Here is a 25,003-nt window from a genome sequence, read left to right as displayed (position 1 = left end):
CAACTGTGTCCACCTCCATAGAAAACAGCGGCCATTACCAGTTTGTCATTTGACTACTGTACAGAGGCCAGAATTTTGCCCTAGACAATCACAATTTTGGGAAACAATAATCTAGCAATCTGTACATTGCTTTTAAGCGAATGCCAAGGATAAAGTGAATGACATTAAGGCAATAACAATTAAGTTGCTTATATTTCATGTCTTACAGCTTTATTTGCTTAACTGCATGTACATTACAATGTATTTATTTTGGCACTTATCTACTGTTGGAAACTGTTACAGACTATTTTATAAATTTGTTACACTCTGTACTTTGCTGAGCCATGAGTGTATAGGTACCTTTGTAACCTGAGTTTATGAGAAGCTAGTTGGCTCAAATATGAGTTGTTTAGGTTAGGCTTTGTCTTCTCCAGAAATCATATGAAGAAAAAAAAAAAAACTGGACTGGACTTGGAGTGCTAATAATTCTCTTGAGACAACACTGAAGAACTGGATACAAAACATCTCTGAATTTTTGACATGATCAACAGGTTTGTTTACATTTTATAAAACTGGTAAAACAAAATGCTTTCAACATGAAATAAATAAGAGAGATTGTTAAGATGTACATTTACCCAAGACAATATAACGGACATCGATTTGCAATGTACTGACCATTGCAATAGGGAGTCAAACCCGTCCTATGATCCAGAAGCAATTATTACATTATCCTCATATATTAAAAACTATAAGGCACTTTTATTATAATGGGCAGCATAGCAATAGGAAGCAGTCCAAATACACAGCATTAAACCTTTTGTGGAGTATCAGGGCTTCCTCAATTAGTCATTGTCTCTGTAACTTACAGAATAGACAGTTATCTCTTTTCTGGAGGCCATTGACTGGTGGAATGAGAAGTCCATCATATTAAAATAGATAGCACTATGCTAGGTTGTTGGTATAATTGGTAGAACCTGGTAAAGGAGAACTTATGAATCGCCATCATTATTGCCTTGTGGCTAAGAATACACAGACTGTAACTTCCAGATTTTTCCTTTAGGGGACAAGAAGCTCCTAAAAACTGAATTACTGTCTGTTTGCTGAAAACGTGCTTGCTCTTCATACACTTTGAAGAATTGTTTATACCATGCAGGGTCCCACCAAAATCTTGCTGTACTAAGTACTGTTAACATCAGTTTAGGTATTTTTGCACATTTTTGGACAAATTTGTGGACCTTTAATGAACAGATAATAAATAAAACTAATATACAAAAGTGTGCAACAGAAATGAAATAAAAAAAACATATCTCCTGATTTTGAATTGTTTCTTGATATCCAAATGTATATGTTCTTCTTTTTTTTTTTTTTTTTTTTTCCCCTAGCACTGCATTAAAAATAAATGACCTAGTCCAAGTTGCTGTATAAAAGTGGCAAATTGTTCAAAAACATTACTCTTTTTGTTGCATGAGTAAACCAGCTTATTTTCCAGAAAGAACAAATGATGGTTAAGATAATGTTAATGGAAAACAAACTATGTTTCATTATGCCAATTATAGTCATACTGGCATCTCTTCCTTGGGTAGCAAGAAGAATATCACCACTGCCCATTGCACTCTTCCATCACAAAAAGTGCTCCCTAGGAGGAAAGTTGCACAGCAAATACTCATGTGACAAGAGATTGAAGTCTTTCCCCGAAGCACATGCAAACATTTTGTTTCTATGGATAAATTACAATTCAGATTCTGCTTCTTGTCCAGCATTAGCAGTTTGATTTTTGTTGTTGCCTGGATTTGCAGTTTAATGATCCCACGGTGCTCATAAAATAAATCATTCCTATCCGTACTCCCCACTTCAGTCTGAATAGAAACAGTGGCAGTCCTATGTGTTATAAATAAAGCTGGGGTTACACCTCATTCATTAGTTTTATTGAAGCAGTAGATCACAGCTTCTGTCCCCTAGACTCGATTCTCGCATCTGTTTTGAGCTCTCTGGGTCATGTGACCACCACTTGTCCCTACACGGCTTGCTAGTGATGTTGGCTGGAGACTGTTGGCTAGTTCTGGTGGCAGGTGGTTTAATTTAAAAATTCATCTCTATCCCCACCCCCCCCTCCTCAGTTTTAATTTCCTCATTTTTCCTGAGAGTCACAATTTCCGCAACCATTTCGCCGATAGGTTAAGCCCACTTGTTTGCAAGTCAGATTTCTCTTAAATGTCGGCAGCTGCATGATTGTAGTCCAATAATGATCTTTTATTACTACTGATGTTTTGCATTGCTCATGCTGGGTATTATTCTATCATTCTAACAGTTTATAAACCCTTAATCAGAAATATAAAATAAAACTGCTTTATAACTATTTCTAAACAACTTTAGTGGTTACTTTAAATGAAGGTAGGAATATGGTATTGCTGACCTTGCAGTTTAATATACCAGTTGTACCTGTAGATCAGAGGTTTGTAACAAAATACCATGAACACTTCAAATTAGGTGTGTGTATATGTGTTTTATATATATATATATATATATATATATATATATATATGATAAATGCCTAATTTATTGATTTATGCTCCATAGCACTTTTACTTTTCATGCTGTACAAGACTTGATAAATTACTCCTTTGATTCCTAATGACCAGGCATATTTAATAGGGCACTTTAAAAACTTGGGATAATTGTGCAGTAGCTATTGGGAGCCAAACAATTTTCAATGTTTCAAGACTAGGTTAATAATAAAAAAATGTTATGTATTATTGACCTTTGAACATTTTCATTTTAGTAGTTTTCATGTAATTAGAGAAAAGTAGGTTGTGTATCTTCATTCAGTTAACAATTCCTCCTACACGTTAACCTGCAATTATAATATGGCTTACAGTTACCCAATATTTATGTTAAGGTTGTCATTAGTGCAGTTTTATTTCTGGCCATCGTAATTCTCCGTCTTCTTTTAGACTCTGAATACTCAGCTGAAAAAGGCATTTAGAAAGTAAAAGCAAATAAGAGACAAGCCATGTCACCCATTTATCAAGCAGGATATAATACGCTGATAGCAATTTAAGCCTTCTTCATGCTTTCCAGGATATAAAAGCTTTGACTTGGCACATAATGTAGCTTTTGTCCGGAATGGTATCTGGAACACATCAGGGTGGCATACATCCTTCCTCCTGTGCTGATATGCTATTCTCATTTGCTTAAAGTGTGTCTGTTCCATATTTATTAGAATATATAAAGTGAAATCAAAAGGCCAAAATATTTTAGCGTGACATTTTGGATTGTTGTGACCTTTTATTAAATTGCATAAAAAGGGTTGTACAGGCAAAATATGAAAACACTTTTAGTTGACTGCTAAGCATCAAGATTATTGCCAGAAATGTGTTGTAATTTTTGAATCTCCTTTTTTCACTGTTGGCACCTGTCCCGACAACTGTCCATTATTGCATGTGGATCGTTTTAGCCTTGACACAGGCATTAATTTACACAGCAGATCACTGGGAGACAAAATAGAGGCTTAACTTAGACCTGTGAGGACAGAAATGTGGGGACTGCCACTCATGGCTCACTTTTAAAGCATAATCTCCAGGGTTTTTATTATAAATTCAGTTTTTACTGCTTAGTCAATTACTGTCTGAAAGAGGTAGGGGATGCAGGACTAGAATTCAAGGTCTAAAACCTGCAATAGCAACTTAGTTATTCTACACTGCACTTTAGAAATCAGAAAAGTGATTCAGTAAGCTGGACGTTCTGTATTTTCCACATGGGGTTCGCTTCAGCATTATTACAAATAGAAAAAAAATGTAGTCTGGCCAGAGCTATTGTAAAGTGTTTGTTCATTTTAAATGTAGGGTTATACTTGCTGTCAGGCAAACCTCAATTTGTATACAGGTAGTTCCCGGGTTACATAAAAGATAGGGACTGTAGGTTTGTTCCTAAGTTGAATTTGTATGTAAGTCGGAACAGGTACATTACTTAAATGCAATTAGGACAGATGTTTGTCCCAACATATTGTTAGGCAGCATGGTGTCAGTTACTGTAAAAAATCCTCACTGTGAGTTAATCACAAACAAAGCAAGAAAACAAAAAAAAAATAAAATCTTTATGGAGCCTAGACATTCATTAACTTCTGGAGCAAGCTGTGAATTGATATGCAAAAAGGAAACAACTGCAGAGGTTGTCTTGGTCATTCGAGTTACAAGAGGTTGCAGAAGAGCTCAGTCCTTAAGATCACCCACAACCTGTGTTTAGCAAAAGATTTCTTGTACAAGTCATGCAAACTGCCCCCTCCCCCCCATCAAGCCCCTGTCCTGCACACGAGCGAGCAGGGAAGCTCCATTCTTATCTAGGAGTTGTCCGTATGTCGAATGTCCTTCACTTGGGGACTATCTGTTTTAAACATGTCACAAACCAAGGCCAGATCTTTACTTCTTTGTACCCTAGACAGTCTTGTGGGCCCCCCAAAAAAATCAAGACATGCATGTCAACCATATAAGACATGCCAGGGTTTAGGGTGGAGGGGCTAAAAAAATCAATGAATAGGACAATCTGTGTCCACCAACACAATGAGTAGGACAAGTAATCACCCTAGCTCTCCTAGTAGTTCCATTCCGGGTGTACTCAAAAAAACATGCTTTGTGAGTACACATTACACTATTCCACAAATAACAGGGACAGCAACAATGAAGACCCCACTGACTTGCACTGGTGGGCAAGCATGACACTCACAGTGATAACTTAAATTTACATAATTTTATTTTCTCTTAGCAAAGTTATTCTCTCCTAGGACCAGGATGTTATATTTTGGAAGGCAAATAGACTAACTAAAAGCTTCCTTACCTACATACATTTCTTGCTTTAGTGTAACAATACTCCTGCCTGAATGATGTTTCAGTATTGCTTAGGAATAGTTGTTTGAGGTCTTTATTACACATTTGCCCCGGTTTGCATTTTTGGCTCATTGGGTATATGTGTAAATGTCCATATTGGACAGCTGTATCAGTATTTTTTCCTATTCTGCAGCCGGGTGGATATGTTTTAAGGCGTGCTCACATCAGGGAATACAGACTTTGAAGGCTTGTGGTTATCAAAGTGCAGTGGTAAGGTGGTCCTAGAGGGGGTTTGGCATCGTGCTGTTAAAGCATACCGCATGTAACTGTGTGGATTTCAACTGAACCATTTAAATGAATGGTTTGTTTCTCATACGTGTTTATTATGTGGTTTAATGCTGTGCTAAACTGCTTACGGTAAATTTAATTTTAAGATGACTGCAAACAGAGCCAAGGTGCTAGTCTGTTTAACCATCATCTGTCTAGGAAGTACAGTGGAGCTGTGTCTTAATTTATATCTAAAGTTATATTGTTTACCTATTTTTGTTAATATGTATCTAAAATCTGAGAAAGGTCTAGACCAGCTTTTATTGCTTCCTTTGTCCTTACTGGATTCACTAGTTACCCATGTCTTCAGGACCTAAAGTGACATAAAATTTGGAGTGTTCTCCAAAACGGGAATAGTTGTATACTCCTTCAATAGCCACAGTCTACAACCCACTAGGGTTTTATCCATTTCGTATTCACTTGTTCTACATTGTGAAGGTTAGTCGCTGTTTATACTGGTGACTGTTGTCCCTTAGACAAAAAGTAATGAGAAATCTAAATTTTTTGAGAAATCTATCAGAACAAGAAGTAGACGTGAATCTTACAATGAAGCCCCTGTACCAGTGACATAAGGGAAACACTATTCATGAGAAAAGAAATGAAGGGAAATCTCTGTAGTATGATAAAGACAGCTAAAAGTAAAAAATCAGGAGGTTTCAATCACAAAGCTTCATTACAAGGGTAAGGATGCTAAATTAAGCCATGGGACTAATTTTCAATTAGGACTTAGCTGAGAATAACTGTCACTCTTTTTAATGTAAGTATCCTTAGCCTGATGCATTAGCCATTTGAATTTCTATACTATCATTCTATAGGTTTATTTATTTTCTACTCTCTCTAGTCCTATGAATATTTTTGCAATGTTACTTCAATCAGTATTTCTTGTATTATAGATTATTTAACTTTGTTTCATTTTATATCTGTTTCAGGACTATTTCACAGATCTTATTACCAACGACAGCATTAATTACTTTAGACTCTCGAAGAAGATGTACCCCCATCGGCCAATAATGATGGTTATCAGTCACGCGGCACCGCACGGTCCAGAGGATTCTGCACCACAGTTCTCAGAACTTTTCCCAAATGCTTCTCAGCATATGTAAGTAGGACACTTAGAACGTTGTCTAGTGCAGAGAATATTGGAAATGAGTTTTCTGGAACATAACTATTGATTTCTAATCTTTTTTCTGATTAACCACAGAAATGTTTTTGTTTGCATTGAAATGTTGATCAAAATGAGTTATTACAGATGGTGCTGGAGACCTAAAGTCTAACACAGTTAGAGCAATATAAGAACATCTAAAGCAATATAAGAATAATAGTGATTGCTTATTTCTTTACACTCCAAAGTGTATTTAAAGTGGAAATAAACCCCCCTATCTTTTACAGCTAATAGTCACCATCTTGGACTGTATATAGATATGCACTTGCTGCTTATGTGATCATCCTTCACTTCAGCCATTTCAGAGCTTGAAAGTATGGTTGGAAGCTGACATTCTCAACCAAGGTCATGTGGAACCCTAGGGTTTCTCCAGAAATTGCCATTTGATTCCTTAAGCTGTGGCTAATGGACCACCCATAAGATCCATATTTGAAAGGCCAACACCACCAAAACCAAGGATTTTATTTGCTTTGTCTAAAGGTGATATTCTGTCTACTAATGTATGGAGTGACATTCTTCACACAATAAATGCAAATAGCATTTTCTCATTGACTGATAAAAGGAGGGGCTGCTCGACACCTGAAAATTATTTTAAGTATTCCTTTGAGGTAAAAAGGTTGAGAAATGCTCCACCGATTACATTTCTTTGAATTACCTTCTTAGACTGTTGACACCAGAACAATGTCACCGTTGGGTAATTGGGTATGGTATTCCTTCATAAATATATTCGTTGATTGGGTCATTTAATTGTTACCTTCATTTTAAGAAATCCCATTTTGTTCCATCAAAAATCTAGTCTAGAGTATAACTTTCATACACTGTAGAACTCCAGGGGATCTTTTTATACAAATCTTGAACAGAGATTTGATTTTTCAAAAAGCTATGATGATCTGCATGGTTTGGAGATGTTATTTCTCTCTATTTTTTAAGTTATAGTGTTGGATCACTCTTTTTGTAAAGTGATTGCTGTCAGTTGGCAATGGTGTAATCGTTGTAGGAGCCTCCAAAATAAAGTAACAGTGCTGCTTTTACAATACACATGTTCTCATATGATGGGACGTTACATGCATGGAAGTAGGAAGGTGGTAACAAAGTATAAACTTGTTTTACTACCTGAGGCAGAAAGGTATTCAGTCTGTCAAGTTGTAGTTCCATTATTACTTGTTGTTAAGGAGTGAACTGGGCAGGAATTTATTGGTTTATTTGGTGTTTCATTATGACTTGAATAATTGTACTTTTTAGGAGTTTTTCTTGTATATGATAAAAAATGTCCAGCATCTGATTAGCATTACAATCACATACAATTTACTAAACTTGGTGTCAGTTCACTAGCTTTTTTCTTTTCACAGTTAATTCATTTACTTTTATTTATTTTTGATGAAGGATGTACTGTTCAGTAAATCGGTGCCTTTAGGCTCATTTGGTAACATAAAGCTCATTAAGTCATTAGTAACACTTCTAAACAAAGTATGTTGAATCATTCTTAATTTTTATTCATTGAAAATCATTAAACTGAGTCATTCAGTATTATTTGTTTTTTACTTTTAATTATATAATTCCTCCCTTCCATGTGTGCTGGAAAAAATGTTCTCAGCCCTGTTCTTGTATTTTTTTAGTTTTATACTTTAAAAACATTTCAAATGTCATTGGCTCAAAATAACAGGAAAGAATAAAAGCAGAGAGCCTTTCCAAGAACATTTGTCCAAGTGATAATATTCTTGGGATACTCTTGCAGGGGTGTAACCTGCACTGCCTTCCAAGAGATGTTCCCTCTAGATTGGTAAAACACAGACAGGCCTAAATTCTCATTTGTTCTGCAGGTTCCTCTGAAGTTTAAATGTTATTTGACTTAACTAATATTTCTATCCATAAAATTAAGAATAGTTCATTAAACAATTATTGAGCATTATGAATTTAAAATTACTCCAGCACCTCTCTATTTGGGTACTCCAACATTCCATTCCACTTCTAAATATTTGCAATTCATTATTTTGAAATGCAAGTATTAAGCAAAAAATGAAAAAAGGGATACTCCATAAAGTGACTGGGATTTTTCTCTTAAAAAGCTGTTCGAGGAACCGGTATTTCCAATGGAAGATTATTTCTTGGTACAGTAGAACAGAGAAAATGTTGGGTTTACCATCACTTTTTTGTCTCCGTGACAGTGGTCATTAGGAGTGGACACCAGGATAGAGGAGGCAAATCTGCATAGCGAGTACACAGAAATGAATATGTGACACTATTTCTAATCTTTCAACACCCCATTCAAAGCTTACAACTCCATTATAATAAACCCAGTCTCAACAGATTTCCCCATGGTGATTTAGGAAAAATAAAAATAAACCGGTGATGTAAGATTTATTATTGCCATGGGATAAAGCTCTTTGCCCTAGTTATAAAGCTTTCTGAAGCTCCAAGTTAAGTGGAGCATATATTCTGCTCTCAAATCCTTCCAAGTGAAATGATCATCTTTGTTTTTGATGTATATTTTATTTTTGTCTTTCACATTGGTGTTGGTGACAGGTTCTTTTCCATCTCCTTCATCAACCTAATGAATGAACATTGATCTAATAAACCTGGTTATGTAACTTTCAAAGCTCACCTGCTTCCCCGTGTTTCATGGAAAAATCATTACTACATGAAAACTGTTTATGCCAGCCTACAGATTACTGATAGGGAAAAGGTTATAGTGAATTAGTTTTTTTGTTGCTATCCTAATATAAAACAAAATTCAGTATTCAAAGTAGAGATATTGCCCAACATAAACTCTCTGAATTATAATATTCCTCCAGATATTAGCCTAAGGTATGTTTTAGGAGCTGTAAATTGAATTAAGAGAAACAGGTCACTTTATTTCTTCAACCATAAACCCCTTTATTTGTGTGTATATAAGACATTAGACAGCTTTTATATAGCATAAAATAATTTTCCATGTGCTAAATTTGCTCTAAACATCTTTAAATGCAGTTAGGAGGGTATTAGAACATCTCTTACTGAAGGAAAGAATTTCCCCACTGTCACATTATTGAAACTGAGGGAAATAGTTGTCCCCAAAACAGGAACACATGAGAAATTTTCCAGTGGAGAATATTATTACAATGACAAGTCTTAGGGCAATTCTTTACTTTGAAGAGCTTGTTCTTTTATTTCTGTTTTGCCTACAAGTCACAAAATGCAAGGAAACCTACCCTAGGCAGGAAAACCCTGATATAGGTTTTAACCAGTCCCTATCCTATCCAAAAAGAACAAAAGGTTTTGGCTACATATGCAAGCTGAATTTCTGACAGATTTTATAAACGCCATTCATAAAGGTCTTCTGTTTGTTAGAAAGTTGTTAAATGCAACATCTCCCTACATTTCATTTATAGGCTTTTCTACCCCCCTACAAAGCAGTACTCTTAGTTGCTGTTTGAATCAGTCTCAGTGCTTTGTACGATGCTGTTAATCTAATTTGGAACACATACTTATAGAAAGAATTTGCAAAATATCACCTCATCAACATTAGTGTTATTTAGTGTCCAGTCAAAGGCTGACTCCTCTATAAAGCTGTATTGTTTAACTCTAGTGTGTTCCGTAAGGGGGTCCTGAACCTGGCTGTGCTGTCTGGCTGAGTTCCTTGATGATAAGATTGGCTTCAGAGAGTTACAAATAATTTGGCAAGTTCATCTGGGTGTTTACCGTATGCATATTTAAAAGTTGTGTGACATTTATTTGGGTTGTTTTAAAGCTACGTAGTATTCACAGCTGTAACATTCATTACATGTTTTCTATTTACTTCAATCAGAACTCCCAGCTACAATTATGCACCAAACATGGACAAGCATTGGATCATGCAGTACACGGGTGCCATGTTACCTATACACATGGAGTTCACTAATGTGCTTCAAAGGAAGAGGTTGCAGACACTTATGTCTGTGGATGATTCAATGGAAAAGGTATATTTTTTTTTTACTTTTTTTCTGCACTGATAATTTTACACAAAACAAATTTGAACATAATTTAAATTTTAACTAAATTAGTGTCCTGGCCTAATGGAAACTAATCACTGGCAAATTTGTTGGTAACCTTACATCTCATTAAAAGGTGCTTTATGCCTCCAGAAAAAAAAGATTAAATGAAAGCAATTGTTTCATGTGTAACTGCATGTCATTGATATGTCCTTAATTAAAGCAAAGCAAGTGTGGAAAAAAGATAAAGTATTGGGTATTCTGCAAAGATATTCCAAAATGGCCTGGACACATTTCCTAATACCCCTAGTAAAGATCATAAATAATTGGATTAGAGTGATTTTTCAAACTTTCTTAAGTTATGGCACACTTCTCCAATTGTGTAACCTGTCATTCAACTTATCTAAATGGACTGAACTGGTATCATTGTGTTCCCTGGACTAAACTGGTATCATTGTGTTCCCTGGACTAAACTGGTATCATTGTGTTCTACACACTCAACATATTAGACCAGAGAAAGCAAAGGAGACTGTTGTCTGAGGAGCTCAGAAGGAAAGTTATAGACCATCATCTTAAAGACAAAAGCTATAGGATTGCCCCCAAGCAGGTAGATGTTTCTGCAACAACAGTTACAGATAATGTGCAAATAATAATCTCTCTGGACATGGCTGCATTAGACTCAACCTAAAGGACAAAAAAAAAAAAAATCAACTCAAGAATGGATAGAAGGATAGTGATATATAGTGTCAGGCTAATTAACAAGTATACATCTAAAAGCAACCAAGAATGACCAAGAACAAAACATTGGAATATTCTGAAGTGGCCTTATTTGAACCCTGATTTAAATTTTATCAATAATATATGGAAAGAACTAGAACATGCAGTCTGGAGAAGGTACGCTTCAAACCTGACGCAGCTGGTACATTTTTCTCAGAAAAAGTGGGTCAAAATATTGTTTGGGTCATTGGCACTTATTTATTAAAGCTCTTTAAAGCTGGAAAATATACACTTTCATCAGTAAAGCTGGGTCATCCAGCAAACCTGGAATGGATATATTTAAAGTCATTTGTTTGCTAGCAAATGTTCTGAATCCTTGACATGATCATTTCAGGCTTGCTGGATCACCCAGCTTCACTGATGAAAGTGTATCCTCTCAAGCCTTGGAGAGCTTTAATAAATCAGGGCCATTGTCTTTACCCAGGACTCTGTTCTTGGCTGTGTATTGATGTTGTAACCCTTGAGGATTTCCCACTACTACCCTTGTTTATGTGTATGTTATGTCCTTTTTTCCGTCCCTTTTCATATTGTTATATTGTAAAATGAAAATGCAAAAATAAAAATAAAGAATTTTATTAAAAAAAAAAAAGTATAAAACCATGAAGCAAAATCTGTACACACAGAGCACAGTCTCTCACTGCAGCATACTAGAAGGTACCTGGCTTTTCTACTTGGGCTGTGGCTACTATAAAAAAAGTCTGTAGGACTTTGCACATTTATTGCTTTGATGCACCTGTGATTGAAATAAATTAGCTATCTCAAATAGAAATTTTAATCATACATTTTGTAACTATAGAGAGCAATAGAGAGCTATAGAGAGCAATGCATTTATGGTTTTGCTGCACTATAGTAATGTGTTTACTTGTTTTATTTTGTGTCTTCCAAATTGGCAGCTGTACAACATGCTGGTGGAAACAGGAGAATTGGACAACACATACATCATTTACACCGCAGACCATGGCTACCATATAGGACAGTTCGGGCTGGTCAAAGGGAAGTCTATGCCTTATGACTTTGATATCCGGGTTCCTTTCTTTGTGCGTGGACCAAACGTGGAGCAAGGATCAGTGTTAGTTTTCTTTCCTAGTTTACAATTTTTATATCTGTCATGCTTCTAAATACCATGAGTCTGTCCTCACTGGTCTTCATCAGTCACTAACTCCTTTGTTTGCACTAAGAATCTATATCATTATTCTTCTACATTTTCCAACAGAAAATAATATAAACACAGAAGTCTGGGAGTTTACTAAATCTTCTTTGTTCTGTGCTGTGTGGTATAGCTATTGTCTGGTTCCTTTTATCAACATGTGGATGTGTGGGGACATCATATAACACAAATGTGGTTACGTGACCAAAAATGGTCTCTGCAGAAATGACTGCTGATTATAACTGCATTCCCAGTGGCTAGGGCATACATTATTTTGTCTACTCTTCCAGCTGGTTTGGGACTAAAACCTCTGTGTGGGCAGAGGGGGATTATCTGTATGTATACACATGTATATACCGAAGAGTCAATGTTAAAAAAAATATATACATAGTTGAGAGCTGATGTGCTGTTGTGTTGATTAAATATGTGCAACACAGAGTCGAGTTTACTAGTTCTGCCTCCATAAATTACCCAAAACTCAGATCGTTGTTCATTCTAGATAGAGGCAGAAAAGCTATTTGGTATACAAGACAACCAGATATGCAACGTTGTCTAGTTACTTAGGATGTTAGAAATTTGTACAATTTGATATTGTACTTGTAGAATCATTTATTGCAGGATTTTTTTAGGTAGGCCAAGTGGGACCTGGCATAATTATATACACAAATCTAACTAAATCTAAGAATTAGCAGATTTGTAAATATAGTAGGAGTAACCCATTCGAAAATCTGTCTTCCCCAAGTTATCATCCAGGAATTAGCAATCAAAGAAGGTTGCTGTGATAATCTCCAAATGTTAATAAAATCCGGATGCTGATGGTAAATGGCAATGTATCTAATCATGTAGGAAATGAATGCAGATAACGTTCTCTTACAGTTAATCTGTAGTTCTGTGTGGTTGTGTATTGCAGTGTTCCTCAGATTGTGTTGAACTTGGACCTTGCTCCAACTATTCTGGATATCGCTGGTTTGGATGCTCCTCCTGACATGGATGGGAAGTCTATTCTTCCTTTAATGGATATTGAGAGACCAGGGAACAGGTTGGTCTGTCTTTATGTTATGTAATATGTGTGTGTGCTGCATCAAAACATGGAAAATAGAGTATAACTTTCTAAGTATTCAAGAGCAATAATTACCACTATTGCTAACAGTTTCTTTAGAAGCAATTTAAAATTGGTGGATTTCCAGTCAATGGGCCTGATTTAAAGCTCTCTGAGGCTGGAGAGAATACACTTTAATCAGTGAACCTGGTGATCCAGCAAACCCGGAATGGATTTCTTCAAAGTCATTTGCTATTTGTTAGCAAATGTTTTGAATCCTTGACCGGATCTATTTCAGGTTTGCTTGAAAGTGTATTCTCCTCAGTCTGGGAGAGCTTTAATAAATCAGGCCCATTGTCTTTTCCTTTCAAAATTCTCATCAGTACAGAAGAGAGGGTTAATTTTAACGGGGACACAAACCGTAAAAAACACCCTACCGATTCTGATTCATCCCTGCTCCTTACCAATATGACTCTATAGCATTTCCAGTATGGAAGTTGTTGCATACCTGTATGCACTTGGCCACTGGGAATGTTAATAAAGTTGGCTTTATTGTTAATATAAAAAACTGAACTGACCCCCAACAAAATCTCAGTTCAGTCATAAATGGTTGGCGTAATCAGAAGTGCTCTTTTCCACTTTTTATGGATTCTTTGGGCTGTGTCGCTCATTGGCTTCTTATATATTACATGGTCATTAGTGAGATCTATATCTATAGTTCCTGTCTTTATTGCTATTCCTCTTGAAGTTTCAGGAGCACTTGTAGCATTCTACAGAAATAAACACCCAAGAAGCCATTTAGAGAGAGGCATGCTTTGTAGTGCCAAGGTACCCATGGTAATACTGGAAACTCAAATAAAGTGTTCCGAACGCAACAGTCTAAAAGAGCACAACCCAACTGATCAACTCTCTAGCATCTACTAAAACCAGTATATCGGTTTTGGTTGGCATGACCCCTTAGGGTAATGTTAAAATGTGCAGCTGTCCATTAAACTGATTAGAAACACATTACTGATTTCCTTTCATGATTCTTGTTTTATCCTTGTTTTTATTCTTAATCTTATTTTAAATATTTCATAATTATTCTCATTTAAAAGAAACCAATTAGAATAATGGAAGCTACCATTGATGATTTGTTTATGTGGTTCCAAGATGTAAGCTGACATCTCTATGCTGTTTTTGCTATTGGGTCAGCTATTGTTGGGGTACCAGATACGTGTAGCATATCTGCTACCATTAGAAAAACAATTCTGCAATGCATTTCCTATAATTCTGCCTGGTTGGGTTACAATTAGATTAGTTGGCAGAGATAAAGAAGTCATCGCAATATACGCCTAGAGCCAAAATAACATCCATAACTGCTAGTTAAGCCTAAAATTTTGGAGCCATTTATCCAGCTTCCTTATAGGGGCTTTAAGTTTGCCGACCCTCATTTCAACCTTTCCCTAACTGACATTTACAACAAGTACAAAAAACATACTGAAATCATCCCAAATAACATGAGCAAGGTACTAGGATTTTAGACATCATCCATAAAACTGGAGAGCAAAAAATGATTCCATAAGCTTTTTTTGTCACGTGGTAGGTCCACGTCTGCACTTCCTGTTGCTATGGGCAATGTAGACATTTAATCCCTTTGTTTTTACATGAAGTCAGCTTTTCCACAGCTGTTTTTCACCCTTTCTCCTTCTCCTTTTTCCTTTCGTTACAGATTACGGACCAATAAAAAAAACAAGATCTGGAGAGATACATTCTTGGTGGAAAGAGGGTAACAGGCTATATCTATTATTTCATACAAATACTGAACGTCATTTTAACATGTTTTGACAATATAAACATGTGTCATGATTTAAAATTACATCTGGCACAGGGTTAGGGGGGAGGTTACTGTACCTCTTCAGTGGAATATTTTACTGACTTCATGCCAGATAGCTTTGAAACAAAACCAGTAGATAACCACAGTTACCAGACTGGAAAATAAGGTTTAACTTCTAGTCTAGATATAATGTACAAAATATCACACAAAAATGTGTTTTTAAGCCATAACTGGTTTGTATGCACAGCACGATCAGAGGCATACAATAGAACTCTATAACTGATATTTATTTTGTATTTATATCTTTTGTAAATTGACTATGAAGCAGTGTGGTTTATTGACTACTTTGTGGTTCCTTGTAATGCACATTCAATTCGAGTCCAATTGACTAGGGATTACCAGATGATGGCAAGGTTGGTTTTTACCAAAAGCAGAAATAAAAGTAGGACTTTCTATGCTTTATAAATTGGGTAGCACTGGGGTCCTTCCATAGAGAACTGTTGTTATTGATGTGTAGTTCATGATCACCAAACATTCACAAAATTGATGCTAGGATTTGAATGTGTTTTCTGCGCTTTCTGCCATGCAGTAATAAAATAATTCAAATTACAATTATGCAGAGAACACCTGGTGGTGAGGTCACGTGGAAGGGAAATTGCTAACAAGCCATGCAGTGTTTCTGTTCCCCATGGCTCTTACGTCTGTAATACCACATGAACAAAACCAGGTGGTGCGGTATTAAGGTAAAAAAATACAGCTATGATTAAGTGGGCATAATAGCATGATGATGGACAAGAAGACCAAGATCACAACCTGTATTTTAAGTCCTAAAGGCATAAAATGGGTTGAGGTCAGGGCTTTGTGTAGTGTCAGGCAGTATCTGCAACTGACCTCAATATGTGGAGTGTTCATAACACATAATGACCATAGAGTACATATTCAATTCATATGCAAATCCAAAAATTAAATTTAGGGTAAGTATTTACTACTATGGTTTTACCAAGCACTTGCATTTTGTGTTTTATTGTTTGATTCAGTGGCTAAAGTATGGCATATAGCTTGTCATTTATTTGTTTCCTATGTAGTTGGTGATATATATATATATATATATATATATATATATATATATATATATATATATATATATATATATATATATCACATTTACTGGTAAACAATCTAAAGGAAATTGTATATATATATATATATATATATATATATATATATAGCTTCAACATTCCATTAGTCATTACTTTCAGCCATTTTAAATGAAAAATCCAAGCAAACTACTTTAAGTTTGCTATATTGTAAGTTCCATGGCACACATCACTCTTCATAAGTCTGATCAATACAACATTAATTTGGGTAGATTTCTAGCAATTATTGCACTTAAAAACTAGTACTTTGCTCCTTGAACACTTTTTTTCAGTAAGATAGTTGGTCTTACACCTACACAAATCTGCTTTTACAGAAAATTCTTAAGAAAAAAAGAAGAGCCAAACAAAACTGCTCCACAGTCCAACCATTTGCCAAAATATGAGCGGGTGAAGGAGCTTTGCCAGCAAGCAAGATACCAGACTGCTTGTGAGCAGCCAGGACAGGTAAGAAGAAATGTCTGTGCTTTGTTTTTTCATTTTTTCTGTTTGAAAGTCATTGCACTTCTGGTATTATGATTAGAACTTTCAAACAAAATACCTCACTTAATGCAGTGGTGGCACAAGCTACATCACCCACGTTATAGGCCTCCATACGGGCCACTGGGTGAACAGTGAAATAACTGGTGTTTTTTTCTTACCCAAGTAGGATATATATGAAGTCTGCGGCAATGTGTTAGATGTGTACATATACAGAACAAAAGTTGTCATGTAAGCATTAACCAAAAAGTTCAAGCTGAACTGCAGATAAACAGCGAGATAGATAGAAACGCACAGAGAACATGGAGGTACCCTATATGTTTGTAGTGTTTAGTATTTTTACAATGATTAACATTCATAATTAAAATGCATACCTTGAGTTGTTTGACATACCATTTGTACACAGCAAATGCTACCATGAAAAAAGGATTTTATGTACTTAGTATTTTTTTCAGCAAATCTTTTCTAGGAAAGATGTTACAACCCCAAGAATGGTCTTTTAATTATCTCCTATTCTTAGATTTCTCTCTAACCTATACAGAATTAAAAATTGCTTACTGAACAGAGCTTTTACAACAATAACTTAGCTCAAGCTGTTGTATTATTTGACATATACTATTAATAATATATCCAATTTTTCCTTGTTCTTATAAATTCCAATGCGGATTACCATGGGATTGCATTCCAGTGGCCGGTTGTAAGCCTATTGCAGAGAGCAAATCTCCCTGCAAAGAATTTCCTATTTGCCACACAAGCGATTAGTTGTTAATCTGTCTGAAAGTGCATGCTGGACTTTTTTCCTTGACGTATAGGAGCTGTACCTTGTTCAGGTTTCTCCAGAGACCTGCTGCATAATCATTCCTTGATGACTGACCATTATGGGCCCTGGAATTTCTTTTTGTTTATGATATTAAACTGTGGCGTTCTTTGCATAAACTTACTTTTAGTATGTTTAGGTCTGTTTTCAATGTTGTATTCTAATTAGAAGTAGAAACCATGATCTGTCTGCATTACATATAGAAGAACCAAGACCCACTGGGCCTAAAATAAGTTTTGCAATGAAAACAAAAGGGTTTTTGTGAATATTTTAAATAGTATGTTTTTCTGGGAATAGAGGGAGTCTGGGGTAAGCAAAAGAAAAAAGCAAATTAAACTGCGTTTTTATTTGAATTAAGAACACTAACCCTAATCTTTTAAAGATTGTGCAGCCCAAGTTGGGGCCCAACCTAAATATGATGTAGCACACATCTCTAATACATAAGGCGTTGAAGATGACCCATTACATAAATGTGTATGTCCAAAGAAAAAGAAAAACTTCCAAAGACTTGACTACATTCCTATGTATGGGAATCATCAGATCTAGGTTGTCTTTTCAGAAAGAATTGTATAAGGTAAGGCAGTTCACGGTTACGGCTACGTCAAATTTCACTTAAGCAGAGACTTTCAGCCTTTCTAATAATTCAGATGAATGTTAATGTAGTCTGGTTTGGCTCAGCCATCTGATTTTCTCATAAAATAAACATTTCTTGACCATACATTTGTACACTTCTAATCCACAGCCAGCTGTGGATTTTAATTAAAACCACATATGTCTGGGACTGAAGGTGTTAGATGGAGAGCTAGATATTGACAGTCAAATACCAGACAAATCTTTTGCTGTTATAATGACTTTGATTCAAGTGACTGATTATTTATGATATTTGTTAAGAATGTGAAATGGTTAGTTCTGTAACTGAATATAAATCTTCAACTCAACCTCGCTTCACATTATCAAGATTTTAGCACTGGAACAATTTTTTTTCCCATCCATATGAATTAGGTTCCCTTATACAAAAAGGCATTGTAAATGATCCCCTAGGAAATGCTTTCCTTACTTTTCTTGAAGTAGTGCCTATGCATTGAACACCTTTCTTACTTTAAAGGATGGAAGCACTGGGCAAGTTGTACATGCTAGAATATCTATTTGTTAGTTAATAAGAGCTTTAGCAATTTGCAAATGTTTAATGTTCTAATTGCCCTTTTGTATGTTTCTTTACAAGTTTTGTGTGGACACACCCTCCAGAGCTTCCATTCCAAATCACTTTTATCTAATGTGATTAGGATTAATAGCTACATTCCAGGATTCAGTTCACATTAAGATGGTAAAACCTCAGAAATGAGGACAGCGAGAATGTTGACAGCAGCAAACTAGTGAATGCCAAGGTGTCTCTCATTAACACAACAGCTACGTGGACAGCTTCTTGGCTTAACCCTGGACTTCTTGGCCTTTTGGCTAAGACCAAATGTATTATCTGTCCTTATCAGTGTTTAGGAGTGGGAACGACACTGCCATCTTTGCCTAAGAGATGGCAATGTATCAGAACTGCCTGATATGATGAGGGACTGGACTGATTGCTGAAGAAGGCCCCCAGCACCTGAGAAGGAGCATCCAGATGGACCCTTATCCTACTGGCAGGGACAGAGAACCCATGATCTTGCCCTAGTTTTGGAACTGCTGAGGCCGCAGTGAATCATCCCCCTGGGAGTGGCATCTAAGGTGCACTTGCAAATCACATTGGTCTTGGTCACCCCAGCGTGTTTTCTGTGCACCAAACATGTTTCACTTTTGCTGTTTTCAGTCCAACGCCTTTGATTAGGGCTGACTGCCTCTAGTCCTTCATGGTCAATTCAGTGTTTACACTGAGCACTTTTTTTTTTATTTTGTGTTGATTGTCACTTGTCAATGGTCTGTTTTTGTGTCACATTTTAATATAAGATGCTGCCTACGTTCGGTAGAGCTTACTGGCCTTATGGTCATTCGCTCTACATTGGTGGGAGACTCCTTTCAGAGGAGCTACCAACCTAGTACTTGATAGGCTGGTTATAGTTAGCCAAAGAGGAAGATGATCCCCTTGGTTTCGGCCAGTTGACCCAGTCCTTTTGTCTGTAGTGGTAATTACACTTTGGAGGAGGTCCAAAAGCACCCCAGTTAGCACTATTACTTTTTGTTGCATTGCATGTCACCACAGCTTAAAGGCATTTTTTATTGGTGGGCAGCTATGACTGCTGATATTAGACATAGACTTTTTTTTTCATTATAAGTGAATAGGTCGGAAGTTTTTTTTTGTTGCTCACTACTGTATAGTTCATGAAACTTTAATGGATAAGCAGACTCCATAATATACTTGTTTAGATAATCTGCACCACATCCTATGCAGTGCTTGGTTTACACTCACTTATGGTAATCTAGAAGGAAGTTTGGTTGTATTTTCAACATGAGGAATGAAGATTCTCAAGCTGAGTCACTTTCACCACCTTTTCAACATCTGTTCGCTAGACGTCAACGTCTTTTCTTCGAAAAACCACAACTGATATGGTTACTTTCAGTTAGTTTCCACAAAACCGATTTTGTTTCAGCTCTAATCAATCTCTGCTGCTAATTGAAAGTCTGAAAGAAAAAAAATCCCATTAACAGCTGATTCACTGCAGACAGAATGCTGTGTGTGCTGGATTGTCCTTCAAATAAATGTATCATCTGTTGACTGTTCCTGTCTGAAGAATCCTACATAAATATATCATGAGCCAGCATTACTTGATCCCATCATGGTAATGCGATAGTGAACATGAAGACATTTGATCTGGTCTAGTGTTCATAAACTGTGCTTCGCAGTCTCCTTTATTTAGGAAACATCTGAAGATGGGCACGTCAGCTATGGAGTGTGAAATGACTACTGAATCTCATTTTACATTCCTACATAAACAGCACCTGTAGGATTGTAGAAAACGATATGCTGCAAAGGAAGACTGGAAGGAAGCTAGATACTGCCTTTCCTTTTTTTCTAACATGGAGTGTTAGGATATATTGGGCTGATATGGGTTATATGACATATTAAAGTGCAGAAACTGATGTAAACATCTTGGTGTTCTTTATAAAGAGCTACAGAATAATCTCATGTTGTATAAATAAGTATAATAAACAAAGCTGATGTTATTCACAACCGACTTCTACTAATTAAACAAGAAACGTCATCTCATTTTCTGTTTAGTAAAACGTTGTCCTCTGCACAGGAAATAGGAGTAAATGTCTGTAATAAAGCTTTGAATAGCAGTAAACACCTGAGCAGTAGCATCTTTCACTTTATTTATCCAAACCAAGAAAAACTGAATTAGTTGGATATACCTCCAGAAAAATTGGTGGTAGATTTCCCTTTTCCTATGTGTTCCAGTGACCGTTCCTTCAAGGAACAAAGTAATGGGACAACTGTTTAATGAGATCACAAAAAGTAACAATTGAAGGCCCACATTCTCCTTTTAAATGCTGTGTGTCTTGTCCCTAGTATCATTTGAATCCCCGGTGTGGTCCCAGACAACAATAACACTTATAGATCCTATGAATGGGATTTATATACTGAAGATTTTATTTTGAAAAAAATATGTTCTTCAACAACATATTTACCTTTGTGATTTAGGATATGTCCCCAAGGTATTAATCATTATTGAGATAAAGAAATAAACAGTCACACGAATGGAAAGGTAGATTTATCTCTAAAACATAATAATGATCCTCCAATTTTTGTCTTGCGTTTCTAGAAATGGCAGTGTATTGAAGATGTGTCCGGTAAACTTCGGATTCATAAATGTAAAGGATCTTCAGATGTTGTGCCATTGAGGAAAAGGGCACGAAGTATAAACTCTAAGGGCTATGGAAGCAGAGATTGTGTGTGCCCAGACACAGACTACAGGCCGCGAAATCCAAGGAAAAAGCAAAGGATTTTCTTGAGACCATCTAATTCTAAAAGTAAGTGACTTGTGAGTGGATCTTATTGAGAAATTATTGCTCAACCTCCCACCACTATTAGAAGTAAGCTGATAATTATAACTTGCTTTGTAAAAGATTAAATACATAAGTGGGACTTTTTATTTCGGCACTTCATATGCAATATGCCATAAAAAAAATGCTTCTGCTGTACTAAAATCAATTATCCGCATGGTCTGCATTCCACAAAGCAAGCATTAGAAGTTATAGTACATCTCCCGACTCCCGAACATCTCAAGCCATGTGTTCTTGGTCCATGCTGCTCACCAGCCGTCCCTTTCACCCATATACAGCTTTCAATGTCATTCATATACCCTTAACGTCATGTGTGGGTGGTTTGTATTTCTATAATGACATCGCAAAAAGAAGGGTGATTCACACCAAATAAATTATGCTTGGATATAACAACATTTTTTTATGCAATGGAGAAGAGAACAACTCCTTTCACTGGAGGGGTGATCTCTATTCCAAGGAAACAATACAATATGGAATAGGGATCAAACAATGCACCCAAAACCAAAAATATTTCAAGCTAAGCTCCCTCTTTAACATGTATTACCAGTAGCTGGTGCATATAATAAATTACAGATGTACAGGAATAAAAATAGGCTATATTTATAATCTGTCATATAGCAGTTTATTTCTAGATCCAAAAAATGCTCATTTTTAAGTCCAATAAGTTTACTTTTAAAGATTTTGTTACATAATAGTCTAAATAATCTTAAATTCTTTGGGAATTCTTAATCACTGCTGCTCTTGAGCCTTTAACCAAATGAATGAAACGTAGAATTAAAAAAACACAAACCGGTAGCTGTGCCAGCGCATTCACACTGAGCCACAGTGACCCCTAGTGGATTCTACCCATGATCTACCATCATCTGCAGAATATTGGAATGTGATTATTTGTGCATGAACATTATAATGAGACCTAATTTTTAAATGGTTCCTTTTTTCCATATTGTTACTACATTTAATAAAAATTTTTATTGCATATTTCAGCTAGTATTAGTTTTTACGAAATGTTCCCTTTCATTGTAGTTCAGCGATATAATGGAAACAATATATATATTACTTCTAAAACTCATTTCTTGCAATTCATTATGTCATTTACAAACCGGGAGGCATCACTTTAATTATTAAGTTATGCTAAGAGAAAACATGTTACAAAAGGAATACTGTACAGAACAAAACTTCCATAAATTAGGAGATCTCAATTTAAAGTTTAGGTAACCCCAACCACTCAAATCAAAATTACTTTAACTTAGTAGTGTATTTTTAATATTTGTATATAGCAATATTTGTAAATGCATTCCATGAAGATCTTTGGGTACCTCCTGGTATAAGGTGATAATACCCTGTCATGCCATCTTCTGATGAAGACTGCCAAATTATACATGTGCCACTATGATCACCATACCAAAATCAGCCGTGAGATATTCTATACTGCTATTAATTGAATGTGCACATGTAGACAGGAAGTGTTTTATTTTCATTTCATTCATTTTCTTTTCTAATCAACTTTATTTTACCAACTGAATTCTGGTGTCTGGTCAAACTCATTTTGGTGGATTTTTGATATCTGATGGTTACTTGGCATTGTATTTTCAATGGAAATTGTTTGAAATGCACAGAAAAACTTTATGGATAATCTACAAATCTCTGTGCTCAATACAGTATCAATGTGCTTACTGACTAACTTACTAACGTTTTCAAAGCTGGTTGCAAAGCATTCTTGCAAAACATTGTGCTAGCCCTTTCAAAAAAGCAGAAGAAACATAGTTGTGGCTTGGCCTTTTGGCCTACTTCATTCATCGAAATAAGCTTTGTGTGAAGCTGCTCATGGGGCTGCAGTGAACTTGAAACCATCTCGCCTTATATTGACTCCACAGTTCCCTATATTTATCTTTCTTTTTACAGCTGACACCATAAATCACAGGTGGTCTTTAATTTGGACACTGCAAAACTGTTTTATTGAAGCTGTTTTTCAATTAGTATAATTGCCCTTTTTGATGTTCCAGCATTGATTGGGGCAAAGGTTGACTTGACCTGGCTAATGAAAGTGCAACAGATGTTCTATGTTGTTTATATCTATATGATTAGTATGTGAAAGCGTGGCATAATCAGGCAAATTGAAACGCATGCTATTCACTTACTCTAGTTCTTAGAATAAGAACCATGCCCTGAGATATGTATGTGACAGTGAGAATGAATTACATGTTCAAGTATTTCACACACGTAAGAGCAGACTATTGAGGTCTGTTTTAAAGATGTAACTTTTCTAAAATTTTCAGAAATGCTATTAGTTGCATGGTGATTGCAGAATCCATCTACATTGGAAAGTTTACTTTCTGACTTACCCACTGATGCTGTACCCAATGAGTTTCTTGAGAATTCAATGAGAATTGAATGTACAAATTAAATGTGGATGCCTCTTCCCAGTATTCAGCACCCCAGTGGTGTCTTTCAGGATTTAGCAAGACCAGCTCTGTTTTTTTACATTTGAAAGCTAATGATGCATAGCAATACAAGAAAGAATGGCCTTAGGAGTAGTAAACATGATTGTATTTACTTCTGTGCACATGCAGGGGAAGTAACTTCCCATTTGTGGTGGATGTTGTGAAGGATAGCTTAGGACAGAAGATGAATATTCATCCACTTGCACACTATTTACTGCAAAGCTGCACAGAATAGAGAATTTTTGGCTATATTAACTACCATCCAATAGATACTCTGCCTACTATGTGCATTAGTAACCATTGAGCCATGGTGTTAATGTATATAGTGGGGATTGTTTCCATTGGATGATAGTTGTTAGGGGTAGGGACACTTCCCCCAGTGTAACTGTTAGGAGCTGTTCACTGCGAGCAGAAGAGGATCCCTCTCGTAATTTAGATGACAACACAGGAATGAGGAGGATGTATCATAACTTAAAGAGTAAAAGACATTACTGGACCGCATGGAAGAGAAAGTGTGGTTATAGGAAAAGTTTTGCCTAAACTGTTCACTGTTTTTTACAGAAATATAAATTTGTTGATTTCCACTGTACTTTCTAAATAATTATGATCTCCATAGTATGAAGCAGTATACTTTTTACAAATGCTTTGTTTTCTTTTTTTCCTGCAGAATTCAACCCCCGTTTTGTCCACACCAGACAAACCCGTTCCCTGGCTGTTGAATTTGAAGGAGAAGTTTATGACATCAATCTAGAAGATGAAGAAAATGTGGAGCTCCCACACAAAAGAGTCATCACCAAGAGACATTACGCCTCTGAAGAAGAAACAGGAGAGGATATTGATGATGAGGATGAAGAGGAGGATGAAACATTTACTTCCCCTAATGAGGATGATGATGTAATGTTGGCCGATGGTGTGATGGGGATCAGTCAATCTGCATCTGTTAAAGTCACGCATAAGTAAGCAGCTGGTGGCCTTTATTTTGGCAAGATTTCCTGATTCATTCAAACATCATTTGTAAATATTTATGTCTTACTATAAGGATATCTCTGGTCATTTTAGAATTATCTTATATCTTTTAAAACAGCAAACTTCCTTTAAATTTGT

The 25,003-nt window shown here is 36.0% G+C and overlaps 1 protein-coding gene across 5 annotated transcripts in view; it reads left to right on the top strand.

Moving 5' to 3' along the window:
• Positions 1-25,003, top strand: part of SULF1 (sulfatase 1) — a 90,048-nt gene that overhangs the window by 51,301 nt on the left and 13,744 nt on the right. For all 5 annotated transcript variants that reach the window (XM_072411073.1, XM_072411074.1, XM_072411075.1 and 2 more), the window contains 8 exons: positions 6,056-6,225; positions 10,073-10,223; positions 11,906-12,081; positions 13,070-13,198; positions 14,910-14,966; positions 16,486-16,615; positions 21,218-21,425; positions 24,567-24,855. In XM_072411073.1, the coding sequence (XP_072267174.1) occupies positions 6,056-6,225; positions 10,073-10,223; positions 11,906-12,081; positions 13,070-13,198; positions 14,910-14,966; positions 16,486-16,615; positions 21,218-21,425; positions 24,567-24,855 (1,310 nt within the window). The remainder of the gene's footprint in view (positions 1-6,055; positions 6,226-10,072; positions 10,224-11,905; positions 12,082-13,069; positions 13,199-14,909; positions 14,967-16,485; positions 16,616-21,217; positions 21,426-24,566; positions 24,856-25,003) is intronic.

The sequence above is a fragment of the Pyxicephalus adspersus genome, chromosome 5, assembly GCF_032062135.1.
Source record: "Pyxicephalus adspersus chromosome 5, UCB_Pads_2.0, whole genome shotgun sequence".
NCBI lineage: Eukaryota > Metazoa > Chordata > Amphibia > Anura > Pyxicephalidae > Pyxicephalus > Pyxicephalus adspersus.
Note: the sequence above shows the minus strand (reverse complement) of the source record. Positions and strands in the feature narration are given on the sequence as shown.